The following is a 26,763-nucleotide window of genomic DNA, read 5'->3' on the forward strand; positions in this document are numbered from 1 at the left end:
TCTGTTGTAGGAAACAAAGCTATTTTCTCTTTTACAGTATTTTTTTTTTTAAAAAAAACTGTGTAGTGTAATAATGGCAGTCCCGTTAATGCAACAGTAGGAACTAGAAATAGAGCTGTTACACGTTATAGAAAAAATGATTGAAAACTCACTTCAAAATTATAAAACACGAAAAAAGGTTGAATTACTTTTATAAAAGGTAGAATTACGTCACATGTCCTGTGAGATCGTGTTGCACGATGAACAATGACGTCATCCTGGCTGCGTTCCAACCTGTCTGACATTGAATTCGTCCAATCATCAACGCTGATATTGATCCACACGTGAACAAAAGTGACGCATGCGTTCAAATGCAACCACTTTGCATGACTGTCTACGTTTGTCTCGCTGCTATGCAAATTGCAAAAAGAAAACAAACAATTCTAAAAAAGCAAATCCTAAAATTACAAAAGGCAAGCCCTACAATCGCCAAATATGCAAACACAAGCCGTGAAATTACAAAAACTTCAATTGCAAAAGCCTATTAAAACTAAGGAAAAGTATAAGCACGCAAACAAGTATGCTAAAAATTATAAATGGCAAGCTACGCAAAATTGCAAGCAATAAAATTGCAAAATGTCTAAAATTACAAAAGCCTATAGCCGCTAAAACGCGCAAGCTTTAAAAACGTTCCTAAAAAGCAAAACGCAAGCTATGAAATTGCAAAAGGCCTAGAATTGCATACCTAGTCGCAAACATGCAGGCACACAAAAAGAAACAATTCAAAAGCTGAAACAGCAACACACTAACGTAACCAGTCACGCATAGCAGTGCCACGAACGCTTGCGTTACTTTCATTCAAGAATGATCCTATATCCGCACATCTGATTGGATAAAAACATAGCCAGCAGGTTGAAACACGTGCTGTATGACGTCATGTCACATCTCACTACATCTCTCTCATTCGAACGAGTGACGTAATCCCATTTCTTTTTTTTTTTTGCTTTCATAGAACATTACAAGTACTTTTCATAATTTTCTCAAATATATGAAAATTAAAGCTCAAATAAATACAAGTTTAAAAAGAATTTGGATGGAAATAAGCGACTGAAATAAAAAAAAAAAACATTTTGCTTTCTGAGAAGTATAATAATTGTATCTTAATCAGTAGCTCTTTCCTAATACATAGTTTCGATAAAAGCAGCACTCAGCAAAATTTAGAATGCCCTCTGCTGAAAGAAAGACATTTTAGAAAGTGTTTTCATTGAAGAATTTTTCTGAAAGAATATAAAGAAAAGTTATTTACATTGTTTTTAATAAAATTATTATTCTAGAAGACTCACTGAACATTATTTGCAAGTTAAAGAAAGCATATGCTTAATTTTGTATTACATTTTTCACTTTTTACAATATTTACAATTATAATTATTTACAAAAGTATATATCCATTAATATTTAAACAGAATATTGTTTTCCATCAGATAGGTTGGAAGCAAGTAATAGTTGAACTGGATCTGAAACAAGACAAGAAAGGATAGATTAGACATAAATAAATTAGCGTGCCAGATTTATTTTCTCAAACTCTTCAGAAGCGAAAATAAATCATAAAAAACTATTCTTTAGTATCCAATTTATAATCGATAAGACTAGCTACTTATTGGTTGAGGGTGAATTCCGTAAGGAAAATATAAACTAATTTAGAGGTCTTAGAACGGGTTTCACTTGAGTATCGAAAGCAATTTGCATTGGCTTTGGTTTTGCATTACTTCACTTTAGTGATTGGTTTAAAATTCTTGCGCCACTTTCTCAGCCAATCAAAACTAACACCAAAACCAATCGTGTCTTTCTAGCGCACGTTTTCCCGCGCTTCGTGCCGGCTACATGTATTTGCTTCGCGTTTTGATTGCTTCACTGGATTGTCTATGTCTTTTGTGATTGGCCAATGTTATTACTTTGCTTTTGATTTAAAGACAATCAATTGAAAACTGTTCTAACCTCAAAAGTAACGAACAAGTAACTACTTCTTTGCCGTATAAAATTTCGCTCAGTTTGCGCTTACAGCCGCTTACCTTTAAGTTTTAATCCAGGCTGTTGATTGAATTTTGTTTACTGACAAATGAATTGAGAATGGAAAGAAGCTTTTTCTCAAGAGATATGTGTTTAATTGTTTCACGCCAGGCTGAAAAAAAACGATAAAAAATTAATAAGCACGTTACTAGCTAGTAATGCTTCAAGAGAAAACGGAGACTAATGCGCATCTGGTGCAGATTCTACTACTTTATTGTTACTTATTTTCGCGGGAACTTAATTTCGCGAAAATGGAACGGGCGTATTTCGCGGGTCTTAATTTTTGCGATTTGGCCAAAAATGCGTAACTAACATAAATAGTACAATAAAAAACCTTTAAAATAAATTTTCGTCGGTTTTTAATTTCGCAATTTTTTGAAAATCGCGAAAATTAAGTCCCGCGAAAATAAGTAACAATAAGGTAGTCTGCTCTAGGCGTTGGGTTAAAAGAGGGGGGGGGGGGGGGGGGGGGGGGTTGGTTGGTTGGGTTTTCTAGAGCGCCCATCTTACAAACTTTGCTTATCTTACCTTCAACTTCAAAAAGATACTTGAGCTCGTTTAGAATAACACAGCTGCATTCATTCAAGTTGTTTTGCTTATCACTAGAGAAAGATAAATAGATATACAATCAAATTATAATGCTGAATATAATTTACGACCTCGCATCGTTAAAAATCATTACGTAGCAATTAAAATTGATCATCATCTGTTTTATTAATTATTTACTAGTAACAAAAAACTAGAAAATATTCGTGTACAAGAAATAAGTTGAAAAGAGCGTGAATTAAACATAACGTGAAAATCTCAACAACAAGAGCAACAAATAAGGAGAGAATTAATTTTACTTACAGGATTTCAAGATCTTGTTTCCTTATAATCATTTCACCCTTGTGCTTAGTGAGACTGATCCAGTCTTGGGTTAGACCACCGAGTTCTTCCTCACAATCTGAAAACAAAATCAACAGATACAATGACTTAATGCATGCCAAAGTGGCTACTCTTCTCAACCCCCACCCCAAAACACCCCCGCCCTTCCAAATGGATGGGTCCCCGGAAGGAAACGTATCCATAGCATTGCCGACCCATGAATGGACAAGGCAGGTGATCGCGCTCACAATAAATAGAACGATCAAACACGTTAAGAATTTATAGCGATTATTCTGCTTCCAAAAGTATGTGATTTTCTTCATATCTTGGGAAATACTAGTTATGCAACGCTTTCGAGTGGTATACTATGGAATATCCCACGAGTCACTTGCATTTTCTCGGTATACACACGAGCCTTTAGGCGAGTGTGTATACGAAGAAAATACAAGTGACAAGTGGGATATTCCATAGTATAACACGAGAAAGTGTTGTGTAACTATTTTATACCATGCCATAGAAAATACACTTACTAAATTTCGTCGAGAATACAATCGCAGTGCACGATGGGAAGGTTGGGTTGAATACCGTCGAATATACAACGGCTTTCCTGTATTCTAATTGGCTGTATTTTCTATGGCATGGTATAAAAGAACTTCTACAACATTTTAAATGTCTTGTAATGATATGTTATCGCACTACTGTAAAAACCCCGCGAGTAAGAACCTAGGTTTTCCAGGTTACCCTAAACAGGTTTTTAGTTTCTTAATAGGTTCTTATTTTCTGAGGAAAAAGTAAGAATGTGGCTAATAGAACTTTTAGTGATATTCTGCCTATTATTTGTATAAAATTTGCATACCACACAAGTGTTTGTGTAACAATGAAGTACTAATCATTCAGAACATGACATTGTATACATGCACAGTAAAGCCTTGTCCAAACTTATTTTCCCAAAAAAAACATTTGTAATCAGTTTTAAAAAACGAGAACCTGTTTTCAAATTTTAGGTTAAATAGGTTCTTATAAAAATGGGGTTTGATTTGCAAATTTTAGCCTAACAGGTTCTTAAATGTAAGGTTCTTACTCGCGGGTTTTTACTGTCAGTATTACAAGCTTGACAATTATCGGTAGAAGTACCTACTGACCTTTTGTTTTCATCGCTAGTTTCATCTCAGTTTCCAGTTTGACGCTCACTTTCTCTAAACACGCTATTTCTTCTTTGAGAAGATAAATCTGTTCTTTTACGTACTGAGAGAGTTCTGGAAAATGCTGGCTGACAACTGAAACTGCCTGAAATGTGCAGAAATTAAAGAAAAGATTTGGATCAATATGTATACAAATCTCACCACAAGTTAGAAAGACAGAGTAAAATATAATACTTTTGAACAAAACGACAACACCAACAGCAACTAAAACAAGAACGTAGTGCTTCTCTTGTTCAGTTCTCTCCAGAAATAGTCGCTTTGCAAAACAAGCCTGACTTGCCACCTTATTGTTACTTACTTTCGCGGGAACTTAAATTCGCGAAAATGGAACGGGCATATTTCGCAGGACTTAATTCTCGCGATTTGGCCAAAAATACGTTTTAACGAATTTTTTAAAAAGACATCAAAATACAATAAAAATCGTTAAAAATATTTTTCGCAGGTCTTCAATTTCGCGATTTTTTGAAAAACGCGAAAGTTAAGCCCTGCGAAAAAAAGTAACAAGGTAATTCGATTTTTAAATTGTAATTTTGTTGGGAGACTGTTTGCCTGGGCACTTACCCATCAGGAAAATAGCCATGAACAGCTACTTGCCCGACAAGAACTATTTATCCCGGAAATCCGGACTGAGGAATTTGGTTTTAAGCCCTTCTCACTTAAGGCTAAAGCCACAGGATCTGCATGACTCGGATTACCCACCTCTTGGTTGACGGGTGATTCCTTGACAGAAAAGGAAGTCTCAACAAATGGAGTAGGGCGGGCCTTGTCAAGGGTGGAACCATAAGAAGGAGAAGTTCCCAGGTCAATGCTGCTGCGGTAACCATCCGACTCCTCACCCTTATTTTCCTCGTATTCTCCAACACTTACAGCGACACAAGGCTTGGCCCTCTTTAGGACAGGAGCGACAAGTGTGCTGCAAAGAACATCATTTCCCTTCTTTCGTGTTGATAATTCCTCGCCATTGGCCACAGCACCGCCTTCCCCAACATCACTGGAGTCATTCTTTGGCACGATGGCGCTGCCGTTGTTGACCACCTTTTCTTTTCCATCGCCCTCGTCACGATTCTTGCATTTCCCTGAACCAAAATGTTTCTCGGGCCTTTCCTTGCAAGGATTAGACTCAGATTCAGATGACAAAGAACTTTGCCCGTCATTAGATTGTTTACCAAAAGGATTTAACCATTTGGGAATCTTCGAAGCTTTCTTTCTTCGCCGATTGCGTTTGCGACGGCTTGAAGACGACTGATCCCTAATCTGGTTACCAGGCTCCTGGCCAATCACATACTTTGATGTTTTCTCGTTAGAGGAATGTGAAACTATTGAAGACAAACAATTTTTCTCTCTTTTCACTTCCCTTACATCACATTTAAGCTGATCATTAGAAGCAACTGCTGTCTTTTTATTCTGTGGAGAGGGTCCAGTCAGGCGTGGCAGAGGTGGATCAGAACTCGACTTAGCAAAAGAAGTTGGAGAAGAAGCTTTTCTTTTGATCTCCATTGGCTCTTTATTGTTGTTGCAACAGAAGGCAGCCTCCTGATGATCATTAAGTTTGTTATCTGCTCCAAATTGTGATTTGTCAATTCTCTTCTCTTCAGCTGAAGTGTCCGACACTGGAGCCTTGTGTCCAGAGGACTTCTTCACGCTGCTCTTTGAACCTTCCTCTTGCAGGCTGTTCTTTGCCTCATGTAGTGATTTCTTCCTCCATTCTATGGCATCTTTCATAAACTCGTCGAAAATCTCCTTGTCGGTGCGACTGTAATTAAAATAAAAGATTTGAGAAGAAATGATAAGCGCCTGTTCAAATGAGTGAATGAATGAATTAGTTAATATACAAGTGAACTGAAGTCTGACTAGCTGACTGGCTCACTGACGTGTGAGTGAATGACTGACTGACTGACTGACTAACTGATTGACTGACTTACTGAGTGGCTGGCTGACTGACTGACTAACTGATTGACTGACTTATTAATAGTAATAGTAATAGTAAATCTTTATTGTGCCTTACACTCCAAAGGGAGGTATTGGTCTAGTTACAATAAAGGTGTTATAGCAACTATGCTAACAAATTACTTAATAACAAACAATTGAAATACAATGCAAACGTTTACGGTAATAATTAAACTATTAATTATACAACTATTTATTGATATAACTTTCAATTTAAAATTTCTTTTTTTTTTTGAAACATTAGGAAGATATATTTAGCTATGATTCTAGAGGTAGCATAATTATCTAGTTTAAGAAGGTACTTTATTTTTTCATGATCAGTTAAATCTACAAAGCGAGGATCAGTTTGTGACACGATGGAATGAAGCTCTTTTCTAACATCATTATACCCTTTGCAATACATTAAAAAATGCTGTTCGTCCTCTATGTGGTTTTCCTTACATACCAAGCACTTTCGTTCTTCAACTGGTATGGATGCTCCTGCATTTTCATATTTTCCAGTTTGTAGGCGTAGGGAATGTACCCCTAATCGTAGTTTAGTAGTACTTATTCGATGTGCTGGATTTTTAACTGTAGTAAGATACTCTTCTAATTGGTAATCCTTTTTAACTTCTTTGTGAGTGAATTTTTCTCTAGAGCTAACTGACGCGCAATTTCGGACCTTCGACCAATTTTGGAAATAATTTTTTCTTAACCTATGTTTAATTTTAGAGCAAGAATTCGTTGAAAGTTGTTGGGCTGATGTGTCATTATCGAAGGGAATTCCTAATGCTTCATCATCATTTAATAAACTAACTGATTTAGTATGTTTTTTCGGACCTTTGACCAATTTTGGAAATAATTTTTTCTTAACCTATGACTGACGGACTGACTGACTGTCTGACTGACTGACACACTGACTGACTGACTGACTGACTCACTGACTGGCCGACTGACTGACTAACTGATGAGCTGACTGCCTGACTAACTGACTGACTGACTAACTGATGGACGACTGACTGACTGACTAACTGACTGACTGACTAACTGACTGACTGACTAACTGACTAACTGACTGACTGACCGACTGACTGACTGACTGACCAACTGACTAACTGACTGACTGACTCACTGACTAACTGACTAACTGACTAACTGACTGACTGACTGACTGGCCGACTGACCGACTAACTGATGGGCTGACTGCCTGACTTACTGACTGACTGACTAACTGATGGACTGACTGACTGACTGACTAACTGACTGACTGACCGACTGACTGACTAACTGTCGACTGACTGACTGACTGACTGACTTACTGACTTACTGACTGATTAACCGACTGACTGACTAACTGACGGACTGACTGACTGACCGACCGACTGACTCACTGGCTGACCAACTGACTAACTGAATGACTGACTGACTGACGGATGGCGGACGGACGGACGGACTAACTGACTGCATGCATAAATAACAAATCATGTTGTTTTTATTTTCCTCAAGCTTTTATGTAAAATTAATCATTGTTGATGTTTTGAAGGCTACAAATGTAAATTTGTAAATCAATAGAAATGAATCTAAAATATTGCAACATAGCTACTTTAAGACAGACTAAAATTTCTAAAACCCCTTTTTTACCCATCCCCCTTCCTCAGGGTAGAAAAAAAATTATTGGCCCCAAAGATATTCATAAATGCACAGTATAAACTTGTTTAATTTATAATTTAAAGCTAAATCTCATGTGTGATTTTAATTACTCAACCATGTAATTTAAATATCTCACCGAGGAAGTCCATCTTCTAGAATAACGGATGACAGAGTGAACTCTAATGAACCGGACACAACGTTTTTTGTCATCGGTTTCAAAGTAACAGTTACATCACAACTTCTTGGTTCTTCAGTTATATAATCTGCAATATCGATATTACCAGCTAAAATCACCTTGCGGCGACCACTAGCAGAAACCTGCAGGGGATTTGAAACAGAGAAATCTCTATCAAGTTGAACAATATCTGACAGATTAATTAACAATTTAACAAGAAGTGGGTTAAAGTTCTGGCACAATAATCAGTTAAATAAAGTTTGAGGACCTCCCGGTGGGGGATTGGTGGGGGTGGTCCATGTTCCCTTGTTTACAATACAATTATTCTTGTGTTCCTTTGTTCCCTAAAGTACCGGTATTTTGTCAATTTCTGTGATCACTGTCCCCTAAAATATCTTAAAATTGCTTTCGTTCTAGTTTTTCTAGCTTTATCTTCATTTTGTTCCCTTGTTCCCAGCTATATTATGCCAATGTTTCTTTGATCCCTGAAACCCCGACTTCAGTTAGGAGAAAGGATTGTGGGCTTAAAACCTATATAAATGAAGGGATTTCATGGCTTCATTTCATTGGAAGAAAGTAGAGGTTTTAATATTCTACTAACAATCTGAGAGCATCATTCATGCCATGGTGAAAGACTGGCCTACTTGCGGCCCACTTGAGTGAGAAGTGAGACAGTGAGTGAGTGAGTGAAAATCTGAGAGTATTTTTTGTCTTGCATACCAGTTGACTATACTATCAGCCAGTGGTAACAATCCATATGACGCAGTATTATCTAGTGGTGCGGGAGATAAAAGGTCTCAAAGGAAAAACGATATTGCCCCAAAAGTAAAAACTAAAAAGACAACTTACATTCTGTACTAGTATCTTCCATGGCCTTTCTTGATAACACAGTAACTCGTTTTTAGAATTCTAAAAATACAAAAATATGTCCAATTCTAAGTAATATATGTGGAAGTTTTCTTTATTTAATAATTGTTTATAATAGCAGCCATAATCTTTCGTGGGTTCTGCATGTCAAACCCCTTTATAACAATTGACTTATTCAGAAGTACTTCTGCTTATTCGTTTAATTTTCCATTCCACTACACAATTCTGAAACTGGACAACAACTGAGAAAGGTGTGAAACTCAAACTGGCAAAGAGTAAAAGACTCGAGCATAAACCAGAATTGTCATTCAGGCCATTAAATTTCTAGCAAGTCCTGGTAAAAGACTTGCAGCAGAGCTGTTTACGAGCCAATAAACTCAACTCAAGTCAAATTATATACATTACGTTTACCATATTGAAGAAAGCTTTAAAGTTATTTTCTTCTTGATCTAATTACCTTGAGTAGAGTTAATTTTACTTGCAATGGATCTGGTTCTGGCCAGACATGTATACCCCTGTTAGGATTCTTAAATCCTGGCTGCCAGGGAACCGGCTGAAAAAGGAAGTGTACGTTTTTATATAAGCTTAAGCTTACGTACGAGATTTCGAGAGATTTTTTTAGGACAAAACAAAGCGAGCTTACCTTTGTACTAGAATGTTTGGGGTTTGATTTATCCCAAACGATTGAAAGGCTGTTTGGATACCTAGTGAGCAAACGATAGTGTTAGAAAAAAGGTTTAAGCTTATATAACAGAGGATAAACTTGAAACGGTTCTCATTTTGGAATATATCTAAACTAGATTCGCCATTTTGTATTTTGACATTTGCTAGGCCTGGTAACGAGTGGTAAAAAAGAGATCCTCCGACCCCTCCCAGCAATGTTTTTTGTTTGGCGGATAAACAAAAAAAACATGAAAAAAGAGAGGAAAAAATGATAACAAAAATAAGAGTGACGGCGAACTTTCGCCTTTTCTACTGTTACCGTGCACTTGTTATTGATTTCAATTATTCTAAGCATCTGGGGAGATCTCAGAACGGTCGCATAGCTTTAAGGAATAAAAGGAAAATAATATTTTTGGAACACCAACAGACAGTTGACCCCCACGCAAGAGCACTCCAGGTTGTCAGGGGGACTAACTGGTGTCCGTCTACTAATTTTAAACTTCAAATTCTATTTTTAAAATAACATTAAATCTCCGATATTTCTTATTTCTCTAAATTTCACTAGTCCTTTAAGAAAAATGATCTACTCCCAAAAAATCCCAAAAATCACCCAAAGATTTACCCAACACCCCTAAACATAGATTTATTGGACGAGCATAGGGTTTTTGTATTGCTTAAGAAGTGAACGAGATATATTCAAAAACCCATGTAAAGCGGCAAAAAAAGAACTTTAGGTTAATTCCCGCCTTAATCGATCCTGACAAAGCTGCTATTTTTGTTGTTTCGCCCTTTTAGTTTGGTGAAAGAACCGAATACTTCTCTTAAAATGTTTCTTTCGTTGCGGGATTTGGAACACGCAAAAAAGTTAAATTCATTTTTCATTGATCGTATCTTGAAACCAACCTTCTCCCACCCTGCTTGAAACTTACCACATCTCATTCACACATTCGATTGTGAGCGCCGACACAGATGTCGTTATTTGAAATTCGTCGACCTTGGCTTTTTTCCGGCGGAAATTTCTGATCATAGCCATGACTCAGCGCAAAACGAAAACTTTCAGAAAAACTCTGAGTTATTTTTTTCCTTCATTGTGATGTCACGTTACCATGATGATTGCTTCGAATCCGACTGCGCGCGCTCAAGCTGTCACTCAAACTTGTTGCCTGGATTCTGATCATCTGTTGCGCTCGCATCTCATAGCGAGCCGCGGGCCTTTTCTTAAATTCCATACAACAAATACTGGGATTTAAAAGAACTTATTATAAATAATAAAGATGGTAATTTTAAGCTCTGTGATAAATAATGAATATTAATTTTTCAACAATGACACAAGCATGGGACAAAGGAAAATTCTGAGTCCCCGACGGGAATCGAACCCATGGCCTCCCAGATACCGGTTGGGCGCTCTAACCAACTGAGCTACGAGAGACTCGTTGTGAGCTGGGCCATTTACTAGGTTGATATGTGACACGCGTCCTGCATACTGCTAGGATGAGCAATGTCGAAATCACCAAGTGCGTAGTAAATAATAAAAATGGTAAATTTTTTTAAGCTCGATGATAAATAAAGAAGATTAATTTTTTAACAATGACGCGAGCATGGGACACAGAAAAATTCTGAGTCCCCGACGGGAATCGAACCCATGGCCTCCCAGATACCGGTTGGGCGCTCTAACTAACTGAGCTACGGGAGACTCGTGGTGAGCTAGGTCATTTACTAGGTTGATATGTGACACGCGTCCTGCATACTGCTAGGATCAACAATGTCGAAATCATCAAGCTTGCAGTAAATAATAAAGATGGTAAATTATAACCTCGGTGATAAATAATGAAGATTAATTTTTCAACAATGACGCGAGCATGAGACAAAGAAAAATTCTGAGTCCCCGACGGGAATCGAACCCATGGTCCGCCAGATACCGATTGGGCGCTATAACCAACTGAGCTACGAGAGACTCGTGGTGAGCTGGGCCATTTACTAGGTTGATATGTGACACGCGTCCTGCATACTGCTAGGATCAGCAATGTCGAAATCATCAATCTTGCAGTAAATAATAAAGATGGTAAATTATAACCTCGGTGATAAATAATGAAGATTAATTTTTCAACAATGACACGAGTATGGGACAAAGAAAAATTCTGAGTCCCCGACGGGAATCGAACCCATGGTCCGCCAGATACCGATTGGGCGCTATAACCAACTGAGCTACGAGAGACTCGTGGTGAGCTGGGCCATTTACTAGGTTGATATGTGACACGCGTCCTGCATACTGCTAGGATCAGCAATGTCGAAATCATCAATCTTGCAGTAAATAATAAAGATGGTAAATTATAACCTCGGTGATAAATAATGAAGATTAATTTTTCAACAATGACACGAGTATGGGACAAAGAAAAATTCTGAGTCCCCGACGGGAATCGAACCCATGGTCCGCCAGATACCGATTGGGCGCTATAACCAACTGAGCTACGAGAGACTCGTGGTGAGCTGGGCCATTTACTAGGTTGATATGTGACACGCGTCCTGCATACTGCTAGGATCAGCAATGTCGAAATCATCAAGCTTGCAGTAAATAATAAAGATGGTAAATTATAACCTCGGTGATAAAATAATGAAGATTCATTTTTCAACAATGACGCGAGCATGAGACAAAGAAAAATTTTGAGTCCCCGACGGGAATCGAACCCATGGCCTCCCAGATACCGGTTGGACGCTCTAACCAACTGAGCTGCGAGAGACTTGTTGTGAGCTGGGCCATTTACTAGGTTGATATGTGACACGCGTCCTACATACTGCTAGGATAAGAATGTCGAAATCATCAGGTGTGTAGTAAATAGTAAATCATATCTCGAAGTTAAATTGGAAGAGAAAGGGAAGGAGCTTGAATCCAAGTCGAAGTTAGATAAAGAAGTTACACAGTTGAAGTTTTAAGGTAACCAACAGGAAGAGTTAGCCTCTGGCTCCGAGGACGAGAAGCGCTTGAAGAAGGCTAAGGAGGCGGCAAGCCGTAAAAGAAAGCAGACTGCTGAAGGTCGACGTGGTAATGAGAAAAGGTTCAAGGGCCCGTCAACCTCGACCAATCTGCAGATTTTTCGTGGTGAGATTTCGTTATCTTTGTATTTTGTGTCTTTCAGTATCGCTTGTTATTAATATATATTTTAGTTGGGATACTTTGTTTGTTCTCTAGCTCGGTAGGGTTCGCATGCGATCCACCCATCACTCGTTGTGCTTGTTTTGCGGATATTTAAGTGGTAAATAATTTACGTTCGTTTTAACGAAGTGAATTAGAACGTAAATATATTTTACACCGGTATTTGAGCTTTGCGTTCTTCTTTGCATTCCTTTTGTTTCACACTTATTAGGAGGTTGTGATTGTTCGTTACAGATTATTTAAACTCAAGTGTCAGTTTCACTCGCTCTCTCTCGCTTGCAACCTCATTGTTGTGTCTCGATTTCGTTTCGTTATCCTGTACGGCCATAGCCCATCCCCTCCCCTCCCTTTTTCAGATTTGTATGCGTATTTTGTCGATTTATCCCTGTCTGATACTGCTTATGTTTTATTGTCTCACGATAGAATCGCTTTGAGATGTTGATCGCTACGTTTCGACTGCAATACTGCTAGTCTTCATCAGGCGATGAGGTCGATTGTTTACTCGTCGCTATTTATGCCCGTTGGTTGGCTGCTATTGGTGCATTTCGATCCTCATTATTATTCCGACTAATAGTTTTGTAAGAAAGGTGAGACGGTTGCTGAAACGTGCGAGCTTACGTGAACAACGCTCGTGGCGACGAATCAACTTTAGAGCTGTGCGCCCATATTTCAGTTCAATGTCATTAAAGATGTGAATATTGTTCATCGTGGTGTAAGATAGGGATGAACGTTTATTCGTTTGTCTCACGATAGAATCGCTTTGAGATGTTGATCGCGATTTTTCGACTGCAATACTGCTAGTCTTAATAAACGTTCATTCCTATCTTACACCACGATGAACAATATTCACATCTTTAATGACATATATTTTATTTGTTGACAGGCGGTAGAGAGGCTAGCAGAGGCTTCAGATGTTTCCAGCTCGGCCACTGGGCAAGAGATTGCAACCGTAGTTGGGCGGGCACCAAACAGGTCTACCGTGGAACCGGCTTTACTCCCGGTTATTTCTACAGCTCATACAAGCCATATGCAACTCCATATGCAACTCATACTCCAACCACAATCCGGTGGAAAGCAGAGAGGTGTTTGAGGAAGAAGTTGTTGATATTGCACAGGTACATGAATTGTTTACCCGTTTATTTTGTTAGGAATTTTTTTTTAAATTTTATTTTGCAGATTGTAATTTCAAGTAAAAGATTGAAGTTACTCCCTTCTGGTTTAAGACTGGATCCTTATTCATTATTTAGTCGTTTGCTTATTTCCAGGGCTGATTCTACTGCGAAGAAGTACATTAATAAAATTCAGAAGTTTTTTGTATGGTGTAAAGCTATGCAGATTCCTCTCCAGATACCTTTTTGTGCTCCCGTGGTCGCCCTTTATTTATTTACTTTAGATCAACAGTTAAAGTCTCCAGCCTCAATGGCGTTGGTACATGCTGCGCTTAAGTGGTTGCATTATTTCGTTCCTACAGGGACCGCGGAGAGGGAGGGGCTAGGGGGGCTTTAGCCCCCCACTTTTTTCAGTGTCAAGAAAAAAATTATAATTAAGTTAAAAACAAACGAAAAATTACTGAAAAAAAATCGTTTCTGGAAGCCATATTATTGATTTAGTTTGTAAGGGAGGAAAGTAACGGCAAATAATATTGCCAAAATAGACTCACCTTCAACTTGGATACATAAAAAACAAGTAAATGCGGACAATTGTCTTAAAGGTTTTCAGTTATAGTCGAAAAATGTTAGGCTACAGTACTACAGGATCATACTCTTTATTTGTTAATGGCTTTTTAAGGGCGAGTGGACTTCTCATTAAAAAAGGCCTGTTTCATCATTGGTCAGTTTCGATCCGAACAAATGGTTAAAGACAGTACGGTTTGTTTTCGAGCTCATGCTAAAGGTAATTCATTTTCTAACAATGAAAGTAAAATTGTCTTTTCTGTTTTCATTCGTTCTGGTAACATCTCAGTTGAATGACTTCAATATGATGAGAAAAGTTCCTTCCTCAGCTTGATGCAAGTCAGTGAATGGTTATATCGAAAGTTTTGTCGAGCAACGTCTCCCAATTGCAACGTTTTGTCGTTTTAAGCAATACTTTTACAAAAAAAAATTAAGCGTATTTTCCGGTATCTAAGGGAAATTGTAATCTAAATTTTTTCCCGGAGGGGCATGCCCCAGGACCCCCCCCCCCGTTCACGCTTCTGCGTTCGACTTTTAGCCCCCCCCCCCCCCACTCAAATTCTTCCTGCGCGGTCCCTGTCCTAACGACAGCCCTAATCCTTTGGCCAACCCCTGTTACAGGAACTTGATCGAGTGCACCAAGAGGACTAGAAGCCATCCAGCTGTTAGCAAGAAGAAGCCCGTTGATGCTGACATCATCAGGGGCATTATCGACAGATATGGCGCTGAAGGAGCATCATCGAAAGACTTACGCACTGCAGCTATATGTACTTTAGACTTTGCGGGGTTTTTTCGTTTTAACCAATAGGCCATTTCCGAGTTACCGTTTGCCTCTGTTTCAAAACGAGTCTACGTGCGAAACCATTCGTATGAAAATGAGTTTCACCTACAGATCCATTTTCTTGCAAATTAGGCTCATTTTCATTTGAATGGTTTCGCACGTAGACTCCTTTGTGAAACAGAGGCAAACGGTAACTCGGAAATGGCCTATTAGCTGATATTCAGCGCAGCCACCTAACTTTTCACGATGAGTTCGTTAAAATATTTCCCGGCCTGACCAATCGATGAAAATCGATGATCGGAAATCAATCAATCAATCGATATCAATCGATGATGATTAGTTAATTGATATCGATTGGCATCGGCCAATCGATGACCTAATTGATAGTCACAAATAAAATTTCCTTAATTCCATCGATTGTCATCGACTGCTATCGATTTTCATCGATTGCTATCGATTTTCATCGATTGTTATCGATATCTTGCGGCGTACTTGGGCATCCCCAGGATAATTCTACAGGATATCCGGAACTGAGATTTTCGCAATCCTATAAACGATTGATCGTGAGCTGAGCGCACAATGTCTGAAGAAGCGGATTAAGCCGGGGATAAAGCAACGGACGTTACACTTGTTATTAAGTGCGTAGTCAAAGGCTACCATCTTTTCAAGTATACGCCAGTGTAAACCTTGCCCCTTTTCTTAATAACGCTGTTTTTGCTGCATAACAGACATAACAGTATATCACGAAAATGAATAAATGAGGTATTGATCGCTTTTAAGAGCCACTGAGTTGATGTAATAACACCCATATTGAATCAAACCAAATAAAAAACGATCGATGAAAATCGATGGTAATCGATGATAATCGATGAAAATCGATGACAGTTGATGAAAACCGATGAAATTAAAAGTCACAAAATTTTCCGTCATCGATTGGTCATCGATTTCCAATATCAATCGATTAATTGGCATCGATTATAATCGATTGGTATCGATTATCATCGATTATCGGTTTCATCGATTGGTCAGGCCGGGAATATTTGTACAGGGAAGGCCCGAGGGGGGGGGGGGGTACTTGACATAATCTCAGGTAGGGAGGTGCGCCCGGCCTCCTAAACCCTGAGCCTGTTTAAGACACAAACCTCTGATTTTCCTATCCTGTTTAAGACAGAATGCCAATTTTTGATACCCCGTCTAAGACATAAACAAGTACCTCACTGGCTTTGTTGTAATCGTGAAGTAAGCTAAGAATCAATGCTGAAATCAAAGCAAGTCAGCAATACAGAAGAATTTGTGAAAATTCGGCTTGTGGCTATAATTTACATCTCTGCAGGCATATAAGCCTATCCTGTTTGACATTTGTCCCTTTAAAGATACCGTATTTTCTCAATTAAACGCCCCCGGCGTTTATTTCAAACTTGGCTTGGTAGACCGGGCGTCTATTTGAAGCCGGCGTTTAATCGGGGCCTGGCGTTTATTAACGGACTGCAATTTTCTGTCAATTTTTTAGATTGATCAATTTTTACAGATCTCCGAGACCAAGGGGCAGTTTATCAAGGCGGGGCGATTTGTTTCTTCGTTCTGCCGAAAAACTGTCCCTGGGTATCCAAAGTTGATAATTACCCAAAGGTACATTATTGTGGATTGAACATGTTTATGTTGCAATCAAGGTTTGTGACAAACAGAACATAACGGTATATGACCAATAAAGGAGCATGCAAGTAACGGTTATGCTTACAAAGTTTTTAGTTCATAAACGGCAATATCGCCAACGTCCTCACCATTTTTAAACGACCTCCTCCAACTTATAAACAAATGTTAGAGGGATCCTCGAGATTTCAACGACTGTAAGCACAAAAACAAGAAATGAAATGTGTCAGTCATGAAGACAGGAACGCGAACACTGCTAGGTTTTATTTTGCTGTACAGCGTCCATCCTAGCTATGTTACGCCGGACTTTTCCTTTGAACGTGATTGAAATTTCCAAAGTAGCATACCGTACTAGTATAACATAGCAGTGCCATTCAATAGGATATATTTACTTGTTAGCTTGACCTCAAATAAACGCCGGGACCTCGAACAAACGCCCCCGGCGATTATTTAAAAATAGCAATTTTGACCCGGCGTTTATACGAGGCCGGCGTTTATACGAGGCCGGAGTTAAAATTTATATTTCGTTTTTTTTCCCTTTCCCTTATATTTTTTTTTTTTCCCTCTTTTTTTTTTTTTTATCTTTTTTTTTCTTTTTCTTGATTTTTACAGAAACAAAAAAAAAACCAAAATAAAAAATAAATATTGATTATAAAAAAATTAAAAAAAAAAAAAAAATAAAAAAAAAAAAAGAAGAAAAAAAAAGCTACAATACTTTAGAAGATCTATGCTTTGATCCCGAGAGGTATGGTCTACATAGTTTGCGTGCTGGCGGTGCCACTTCCGTTGTCAGTAAGGATGTTTCTCATGTTGTTTCGGAAAGGCTGCTGAAACTTCATGGACGCTGGAAGACTGATGAGGCAAAAGACATGTATGTATTGGAACCGGAATGTAACCGGTTAGCTGTAACGAAATATTTAGGCCTTTTGTTCATAGTCAATCTTGACGAAATGGTGTGCATGTTTATTCTATAATTGGAGTGTTCCAATAAAATGCATATGTAACTAATTATTTAGACGTTAGGTTCATAGTTTTTTCTTGAGGAGATGGAATACATGTATGTATCAGGATAATAGGCGTCAAGCCCGTAGTTTATCTTTTTCATTATTGTAATATTATTACTCTCTATTCATATAAGCCTTAAACCCCTAAAAAGTGCGCCATAGCATTGGTCAGGGGTAAATGGTCCCTAATGTTTCCCATTAACCTACAACAGTGAAGTTTGGGGTGCTTTGTGAAATAGACTTTAAATCGTGGACCTTTCCCCGATTGAAAAACTCACTTACAGTTTTGTAAACGATACTTAGAAGTAATAAAAGACATAATGCGAGAGCCGAACTTGGTAACCCTCGTCATGATATAAATAAGAAGATACTAAGTTATCTAAGTTACTTACACCAAAAGGATAAAACTCTATAGTCAGACAGGCCTTAAAAATATCGATGATCTTATGATAACGGAAAAAATAGTTTTTACTCTAGAGTAGAAAATAAAAAACTATATTATGACTTAATTAACTATAGTTCATTAAATAATAGTAAATTCCGCATATCAATAAGAACAGAAGTATATTTCACATTGGAACAGACCTTACAAAACTCGCAAAAACTTAATTTTTATAGCACTATTAAAACAAATTATAGCCCTTCTACCTACTTAGATTTAGCAAGAAAGAACCCTTTAAGGAAAACATTGGTCAAACTGAGAATAAGCTGTCACAAACTAGAAGAAACAGGTAGATACGACAATACACCTCGCATGAAAGAATATGCAACTTCTGCATTAACAAATTGAAGATGAAACTCACTTTTTGTTAGATTGCCCAGCTTATACTCAGATGGACATATTCCTCTCTAAAATAGAATCCAAACTTCCATTACTACGATTACTACCACGCGAAACCCTATTATCACACTATGAATTCCACTGACTATTTTAAACATTAAGCTGATCTCATTTATCTCAGCATGCTTTGAATTGAGAGACAATCTCGTTACAATGATCACCACTCGATAGTTAATGATATTATTTTTTTCTTCTTAGATTTTTTTTTTAATTTATTTTTTCTTTTTATGTTATTTCCAACTTAACTAATATCCTAGTTAATGAAATTATATGTAATTAAATTCAAGTAGCTTTCGCAATACTACCAAACTTGTACGTAGTCATGCAAATAAAGCTTGTTGTTGTTGTTGTTGCATAGCGGGTTTTGGGGGTTTACGTGTTCGGCTGTGGTGCATGTTGGTCTTGTGCGCTGCTGTAATCTTATTATTATTGATGTGTCAATAAAACAGCTCGTTAGGGTCCGCATGCGATCCACCCATCATTGGTTGTGCCTGTTTTGCGGATATTTTAGTGACAAATAATTTACGTTCGTTTGAACGAAGTGAATTAAAACGTAAGCAAATAGTAAAGATGGTAAATTTTTTAAAGCTCGGTGATAAATAATGAGGATTAATTTTTCAACAATGACACGAGCATGGGACAAAGAAAAATTCTGAGTTCCCGACGGGAATCGAACCCATGGCCTCCCAGATACCGGTTGGGCGCTCTAACCAACTGAGCTACGAGAGACTCGTGGTGAGCTCGAGCTGGGCCATTTACTAGGTTGATATGTGACACGCGTCCTGCATACTGCTAGGATCAGCAATGTCGAAATCATCAAATGTGTAGTAAATAATGAAGATGGTAAATTTTAAGCTCGGTGATAAATAATGCTTCAGAAAGTTCTTTCGTCGAAGCGATAAAAGAATTAGATAAACTTCGGTAGTTTTTTGACATTCTTTGTCTTTTCTATTCTTTGAACGCACGATTTTGGAGTTTAAATATTAAAAAATTAAAAAATATCTTTGTTTACTGCTATAAATTTCGCTGAAAACTCAGCCTCGTCAGGCATGTTCCGCCATCATGGCGGAACATGCCTGACGAGGCTGAGTTTTCAGCGAAATTTATAGCAGTAAACAAAGATATTTTTTAATTTTTTAATATTTAAACTCCAAAATCGTGCGTTCAAAGAATAGAAAAGACAAAGAATGTCAAAAAACTACCGAAGTTTGATAAATAATGAAGATTAATTTTTCAACAATGACACGAGCATGGGACAAAGAAATATTCTGAGTTCCCGACGGCCATGAGGTTCGATTCCCGTTGAGGACTCAGATCTTTTCTTTGTCCCAAGACATTTCCTTTCGTCGGGCCGGACTGGAAAATATTTGGCTTTCGGTCATTTTGCACGGACCTCCCTGCGCTCTGTCTGTACATTTTCCCATCCGGCCTTCCCACTCAGTCAATAAGCACGTATTCTTTTTCTCGTCCATGTGCTTATTAATCGGGCGTGGCCGATTTATAGTTTACCCTTTGGTCGTCCTAGAGCGTAGTCTCCTGGCGCGGCCAAAAAGACGGGGATAGCTTGGGGTTGCTACAAAACCGCTACGGGTGACGCATACCGCAATGGTTTTCATTTTAGTTTTGACAGGAAATCGTTGCAGGCACACTTGGTCGACTTTTGGGTTAATGTGTAATCAGGTTGTGTTTTTTTGCTTCGGCGGAAGGACAGAGAAAAAAGCTTACGGGGCAAAGTACAGTATGGGGCCCAGTTCTCGGCCACTTTTGACGTAAACTTGTATTTCTTACCTCAGAAGAACCGCAGGAACTTGAAATTTCTCCCAGAGCTAGCTACATTATTCAGCTTTTTGGTGTAAAGCTATCGACCGGTCAAAAATTAATTTGCCCGAGCAATAATAAAAATAAAAGCTCCATTTGTGGGCCCAGTTCTCGGCCACCTTGGCCCAGTTCTCGGCCACTAAAAAGCTTGTGCGTAATTATCTGTAAAAAAATGCTCAATTAATTTTCACAGTCATAAAATCACTCTGTAAACCTATTTATACTATATCGATCCCAAATTATTTTTATGATGCTTTGTTTTACTTTAGAAAAGAAGGATTTTAACGCGCCTAGTTGCCTATGTGCAGGTTCTGGCAAAACCGCATTGTGTGACCCGTGCATTTAGATGGTTTATTTTGCAGTGAAAAGGTCTTGAAAGATTTAGGTGTTGTAGAAATAATAGACAAGACAAGAGTCAGCTCAAAACTTAGAGATAAGATTGAACTTTATTTTTAAAACATTTATTTCTTTCATTCTGGCAGCAGCAGATGAAATTATATTAAAAACCAAGCGCTAAGCTGTGATAGCGAGCAGGGTGGCCGAGAATAGGGCTTTCCACAAGTTGCTCGAGATTTCCCAAAAAGTTGCCCGTAATTTCTCAAAAAGTTGCTCAAAAGTTGCTCCAAAAATCCAAAAAAGTTGCTTCTGATAACAAAAGTTGCTCGAAAGTTGCTCCAAAAAATCCAAAACGCTGCTTCTAATCAAGATAATTTCTCTAAATATATGCTAATTTCCCTTTGAGGGTAAGATTTCTAAGCAGTTTCATGCAATTTTACAGCAAAAGAAGTATCTTAATAACATATTAAGGGGAAAATTTGTTAAATAACAAGGATTTCTTTAACTGAGAAAAATCGTGAAGATATCGATGACGTCATGTTTGCTGACGAGTTTTGTAATGTTTTAATCCAGAAAGAGCAGAAAGTTGAAACGTCTTCAGATGTTCCTCGGAAGTCTTCGGCAAACTTTGTAAATCTTCGGAAACGTTCGTATTGCCTTTGAACAACACTCGGATAACCTTCGGAGATCTTCGGTCTGGAAATTGCCCAAAATGCAACAAGTTGCTCGAGAGGAAAAAAAGTTGCTCGAAGGGGAAAAAGTTGCTCGAATCCTGAAATGTTGCCAAAAAGTTGCCGAGCAACTTGTGGAAAGCCCTAGCCGAGAACTGGCAAATACGCAAACGTCGCAAGAAAAAATTTCGAAGTAAATTAAGACCAAAAAATACAACGGTTCAACGAAAAGTTAACTAAAGCAGAAAGCTGAATTATTCTACGTTTCACATGCCAAAAATTAGCTCGTATGGTGGGGGCTTTTGGATAAAATACGAATTTAACTACATCCATGAATTTGGAGCCGTAAACAAACAAATTTTTCGGGAATGCAAATTCACCTACCTCCGCGTAAACTCGACGTGTGAGCTTTCTATATCGAATTGAACGATCAAACTCAAGATACTTAAAGCACATGAATCAGTCTATCGTTTGAAGGAAATACCTTTTTCTTTTGATTCAACTGGAGTGTGAAAAAACGCGTTAAACACAAAGTGGCCGAGAACTGGACCCGGCCGAGAACTGGGCCCCATACTGTACTGATATTCACCATTGTGAAATTGCACTTACTTTGACAAGTTAAAGTTATTTTTGTAAATGAAAAAGGTAACGTCATTGATGTCACGCAGTGTTTTTTTAGCAAACTAGATGGTTTGCTGGTTTCTGACTATGAATGGGGGTGTGATCTTGCGGTATATTTTTTGAGCCTGACTCCGCCGTAAACCTTTTTTTTATTTAGCAAGAACTGTGTCGATTTTCATTTCTGAACAATTGGTCGTCAAGTCGTTTGTCACAAAGAGTAGAATGTTTGTACAGCATGTTTTGGAATTATTTTTGATTTGGTTAGTAAGACGCTTCTGAAGACCTGAGCAAAACATTGGGAATGTACAGTATTAATAGGAACTTTAATGGAATTTTTCACAAGTTGGATAAAGGTATCAACTGAAAAAAATGGAATTCAAAATGAGAACTTGGATTTTGTAGTAATTAAATTTTATCGCGGATTGGATGCATAATATCACGGCTTTGAAAGTCTTCAAATAATTAGAAAGGTTCCTTTCTTCCTTTTGATCTTATTGTTATTTTCATGTATTGATTATTCGAAAGTGGTTTTCGTTGATACGAAAAAAAAAACGGGTTTTCACTGAATTGCTTGAAGTATTTTTAGACGTGATAATATTGGCTTAATCAAATTACATTGTGCACGAAATATTTGTTATTCTTTTGTCTTGAAACTTTGAGGAAATTGAAATTTTTGTTTGACAGTAGTGTATGAAAGGCATTTTATAGAACTGAATAAAAAATAAGAAACATTGATAAAGGTTATTTCAAAGATTTATTTTGCCTGATTTTGAAGGGTTTCAGGAGTTTTAAAGAGTGCTGGTAAACGGCTGTATGCTCCTGCTGTATGTTGTTTGTGATTACGGATCTTATTTAGTTTCGAACGCTCTAATTTTTGAAAGGTTAAAACAGGTTAAAACCGGGCGGTTTCATGAGTTTTTTGGGTAGAAAGGTACGGTGGTGGTCAAAAAAAAAAAAATGTTTAGAAAGGAATGACTGTAGTAGCACGTAAGTCGGAGGTTTGCGTGAGTCACGGGGTATAGTATGCGTGAGCTGGATTTCCGGCGTCATAACGGCATGTTTTGTTTACTGAAAGATACACTCGACGTTTAGTTAGCTTAGTCGGCTTGGGAAACTATTTTAAAAATGAATGTTGTAATAGTTAATTAATAGTAATCTAGAATTAACCCACTCTCGATTGGAGTCTGTTCTGGATTCGCGCTACCTTTTCGCCGCGAAGGAATTTTGTAAAATTTCGCTAGTGGAAAGAGGTACTGTAAGAACAGTATCAATAACTCAAAAGGAGGAACTTCTTTGTAGCTCTGAATTAAGACGTATGATAAAATTTTAGAAAAAGAAACTTTCGATATATGGTTTTCATATTGTTTTTGTCAATTTCCTTTTGTGGCAGATTTTTTTGAGAATCAGCTTTTCTTTCGTGTGATGACAGACACAGGACAGAACGAGAGGTGGATGAGAAAGATGCCGAAGATGAATAGGCACCGAAAAACGACAAGAACCGTCAAGGACTTATCTTTAGAGGGCGGGGAGTTTTGGCATACTGTATTTCGAGGACTGGACTGGACTAGTAAAACGCGGACTAGTAAAACGCGGACTAGTATAACGCGGACTAGTAAAACGCGGACTAGTAAAACGCGGACTCAGGTAAAACGCGGGCTTGTAAAAGGCGGACTAGTAAAACGCGGACTAGTAAAACGCGGACTTGTAAAACGAGGACTAGTAAAACGCGGACTTGTAAAACGCGGACTTGTAAAACGAGGGCTTGTTAAGCACGGACTTGTAGAACGCGGACTTGTAAAACAAGCGCTTGTAAATCGGATAAAACTAAACGGTTTAGCGAGCGAAACAATTTGTGTTTGAAGCTCTTGTGTGTTTCTTCGACAGCATATTTCTAGCTTTTTTGAGCACTCTATGGTCTGTTTTAGCGTGGAGATGTTTTTGCAGTATAGCACATGTTCGTTCTGCAAACCCCTACTAAAACAACGGGATTGATGCTATGAGTTGTGTGCATATGTTTCTTTCTTTCCACTACTTGACGTCTGTTGAGTGCAGTCGTTTGTATTGCTCGCACGAGGTAGAACGGGGCCCGTCCAGAAATCAACAGTCAATCGTAAATAAAGGTGACGGGCCTACACGACTCCTACGTTCGTGACATTAGAATATTTGCCGTTAAATGTTTAAATTCGGTCTTTCGACCTTATTTGCTTCTGACTTCTTTCTGAGGGTACTGTTTTAATTTGGGGGCAGTATGTGGTAAATAAAGGTGACGGGCCTACACGACTCCTACGTTCGTGACATTAGAACATTTGCCGTTATATGTTCAAATTCGGTCTTTCGACCTTATTTGCTTCTGACTTCTTTCTGAGGTTACTGTTTTTTTGAGACATTATGTATTGAAGAGAGCCGTAAGATGATTGTGGCCAAGGAATTCGAAGTGTCTAGAGGCGTTTTACAAGTCCGCGTTTTACTAGTCCGCGTTTTACTAGTCCAGTCCAGTCTACAAGTTAAAGACACATCAAGACCACCCCACTGTGAATTGCCATAGCACAGACAAAATTATAGTCAATATCTTATGTGTTTTTAAGAGAATTACATAAGAACCAAGGCATGTCTTGTCTTGCCTTACATTGACATGCAATAATTTGGAAATACTAAGCTCGTAACAGTTTAAGACAGAATCCATCAGGAATTTGAGTAACATTAATTTTAGTTACGCAAAAATTGAGCACCAGAATAATTTAAATCCTTGTGTTCTTTCATACCTTGTTAAAGGCTTGACATGTGATAACACCAACATAACACCAACAACAGTTCTTTATCAGTGGGGATTGAAGAAAAAAATGGAAACATCATCACACAGTTGACCCCCATGCAAAAACACTCCAGGATGTCACGGGACTGTTTGGTGTCCGTCTGCCAATTTCTAACTTCAATTCCAATGTTAAATTCACATTAAATTTTCAATATTTCTTAGTTGTCTAAATTTTACTTTTAAAAAAAATCTTTTAAAAAAACTATCACCTGCCAAACATCCCCAAAAATCACTCAAAAAATTACAAAATACCGCAATACATAGATACATGGGATGAGTGAAGTTTCCTTGGATTCCTTGAAACACCAACAAGATATTTCCGTTTAAGGTGGCTGATAATGGGTTTCAGTATTTCCCAGTCCTTATTCTTTGGTTCAGGACTAAAAGCCTTCATCAATTGCTATTACAGTAATGGTATGAAACAAATGTTCAATCATTCATCAACAAGTTGTGATCATTTTCTTGACAATAGTAGTTCCCCGGTAAACAGTTGTAGTACTGTCCCATCAAAGTGCAATGCCTGGAAAATACCGAAAAGCACACGACCTTCAGGTGAAACCGCACCTTACAGTATTACCAATACACTGCACTTTGCTAAGTCTTAAAACTTTACATTGTCTAGTCGTCTACTTCAATCGTTTATTTGTATTGTGTGAGATACATTTATAAATTGAAACCATCATGTCATTAAGTAATAATGCAATCTCGATAACGTTCTAGATATTATATTATGCACACTAATACAGCTCATGCAAGCCCTGTGACTTACACAAACACAGTCGGACTGAGTGCTACTTAAGTAACTGCTTCGTGGTTTCTGCTGTACTGAACCCTGCCTTTCAAGGCAAAGCGCCCGATTTTAAGCTTCTCAAGCTTCTCAATGTTCTTGTTTTCCTTATTTTACCAGTGGGAACAAGCACAAGCACGTCACGACACGTATCAGTGGTGCTGCCGTCACCAGGTCTCCTCCAGCATGTTGGACCCTTGTTATACAAGGCTGATCATAATTTCCTTAGGACTTAGCTTTAAAATTTGTGTTTTATGTTTATATATTGCTCGTGTGAACACGCGTATATTTCTGTGATGGTTGAAGTGAAACCACCAATCAGTCAGATACTGCACCCAGTTTCTCCTGCTTTTCTAGCCACAACCTGCTGTAAATATTTTTATTTTTTATTATTTTATTTCATTGTTTTTTTAAACAAAGGCACTACTTTTCACGAAAACAAGACGTATAGTTTATTTCGCTGAGACTTCATACTTAATTCTGGTTATCAGTATAGGTTCAGGCCGGGGGGGGGGGGGGGGACTCGATTCAAAAAATGGTCATAGCGGTGTCGGGCAACCGAAACTGCGCAGTAGCTAACGAATGGTTTCTAAGGGAATGGTGAATAGCTTGACATAGTTCCCTGTTTAGTTCGCATGTTTTGGTCTTGATCGTGCATATATAATTCTATATATGGAGAGGAAACCAGCAAACCTAAAACCCACTCAAATAACGTTATTACGCAATGTCATATGTGGTCTATATGTTGACGAGGATGCTAATGGGGTTAACAGTTAACTGACAATTGGCCAAAAAAATAGTAGTTAACTGATATTTGGCCAAAAAATTAGCAGTTAACTGATAAATGGAACGTTAACTGTTAATTGATATTCCATTAATTTTACTGAATGCGATTGTTGTTGTTAATAAAAACAACCAAGTTTTTCTTAATAGCAAAGCTTTTTCGTGACATTTACCTGTCCTGCTGCGTTACCAGGTGACATATTAACTAATATCATACGCAAAAGGTACCAGGTCGATACCAGGGTCGTACCAGGCACATGTTGATCTCCGTGATGGCGTCGAGTGGGGCGTGGTCAAAGATATTCTGAGTTTTTATCGAGATGGTGACAAAGGATTGGCAATCGAATGACACAGAGGTCGCGTACCGTTTGACATCCATGGCAAAGAACAATTCAATGGACATAGCTTGTAAACATTTGATCGATTTGAATTCATGGAA

General features: G+C 38.1%; 1 protein-coding gene across 1 annotated transcript; it reads right to left on the reverse strand.

Annotated features, from left to right (window-relative positions):
* Positions 1-198: 198 nt before the first annotated feature.
* LOC144660059 (uncharacterized) lies at positions 199-10,493 on the reverse strand. The gene is made up of 11 exons (XM_078520619.1): positions 10,326-10,493; positions 9,377-9,437; positions 9,191-9,286; positions 8,716-8,775; positions 7,828-8,009; positions 4,815-5,868; positions 4,056-4,200; positions 2,896-2,992; positions 2,575-2,648; positions 2,049-2,158; positions 199-1,493 (listed from the first exon to the last, which is right to left on the reverse strand). Exons 1-10 carry the CDS (start codon positions 10,427-10,429, stop codon positions 2,058-2,060), a joined length of 1,974 nt encoding a protein of 657 aa, XP_078376745.1. The 5' UTR covers positions 10,430-10,493; the 3' UTR covers positions 199-1,493; positions 2,049-2,057.
* Positions 10,494-26,763: the final 16,270 nt, after the last annotated feature.

This window comes from Oculina patagonica, chromosome 7, assembly GCF_052425735.1.
Source record: "Oculina patagonica isolate OP01 chromosome 7, crgOcupat, whole genome shotgun sequence".
NCBI classification, from domain to species: domain Eukaryota; kingdom Metazoa; phylum Cnidaria; class Anthozoa; order Scleractinia; family Oculinidae; genus Oculina; species Oculina patagonica.

What these genes read in the sequence shown, in the direction of transcription:
- LOC144660059 (XM_078520619.1), bottom strand. Translation starts at nt 10,429, where the DNA reads ATGGCTATGATCAGAAATTTCCGCCGGAAAAAAGCCAAGGTCGACGAA. An exon ending in CCAAACATTCTAGTACAAAG is followed by an intron (nt 9,287 to 9,376) that starts GTAAGCTCGCTT and finishes TTCCTTTTTCAG; the next exon opens with CCGGTTCCCTGGCAGCCAGG. An exon ending in AAACAAGATCTTGAAATCCT is followed by an intron (nt 2,649 to 2,895) that starts GTAAGTAAAATT and finishes ATCTTTCTCTAG; the next exon opens with TGATAAGCAAAACAACTTGA.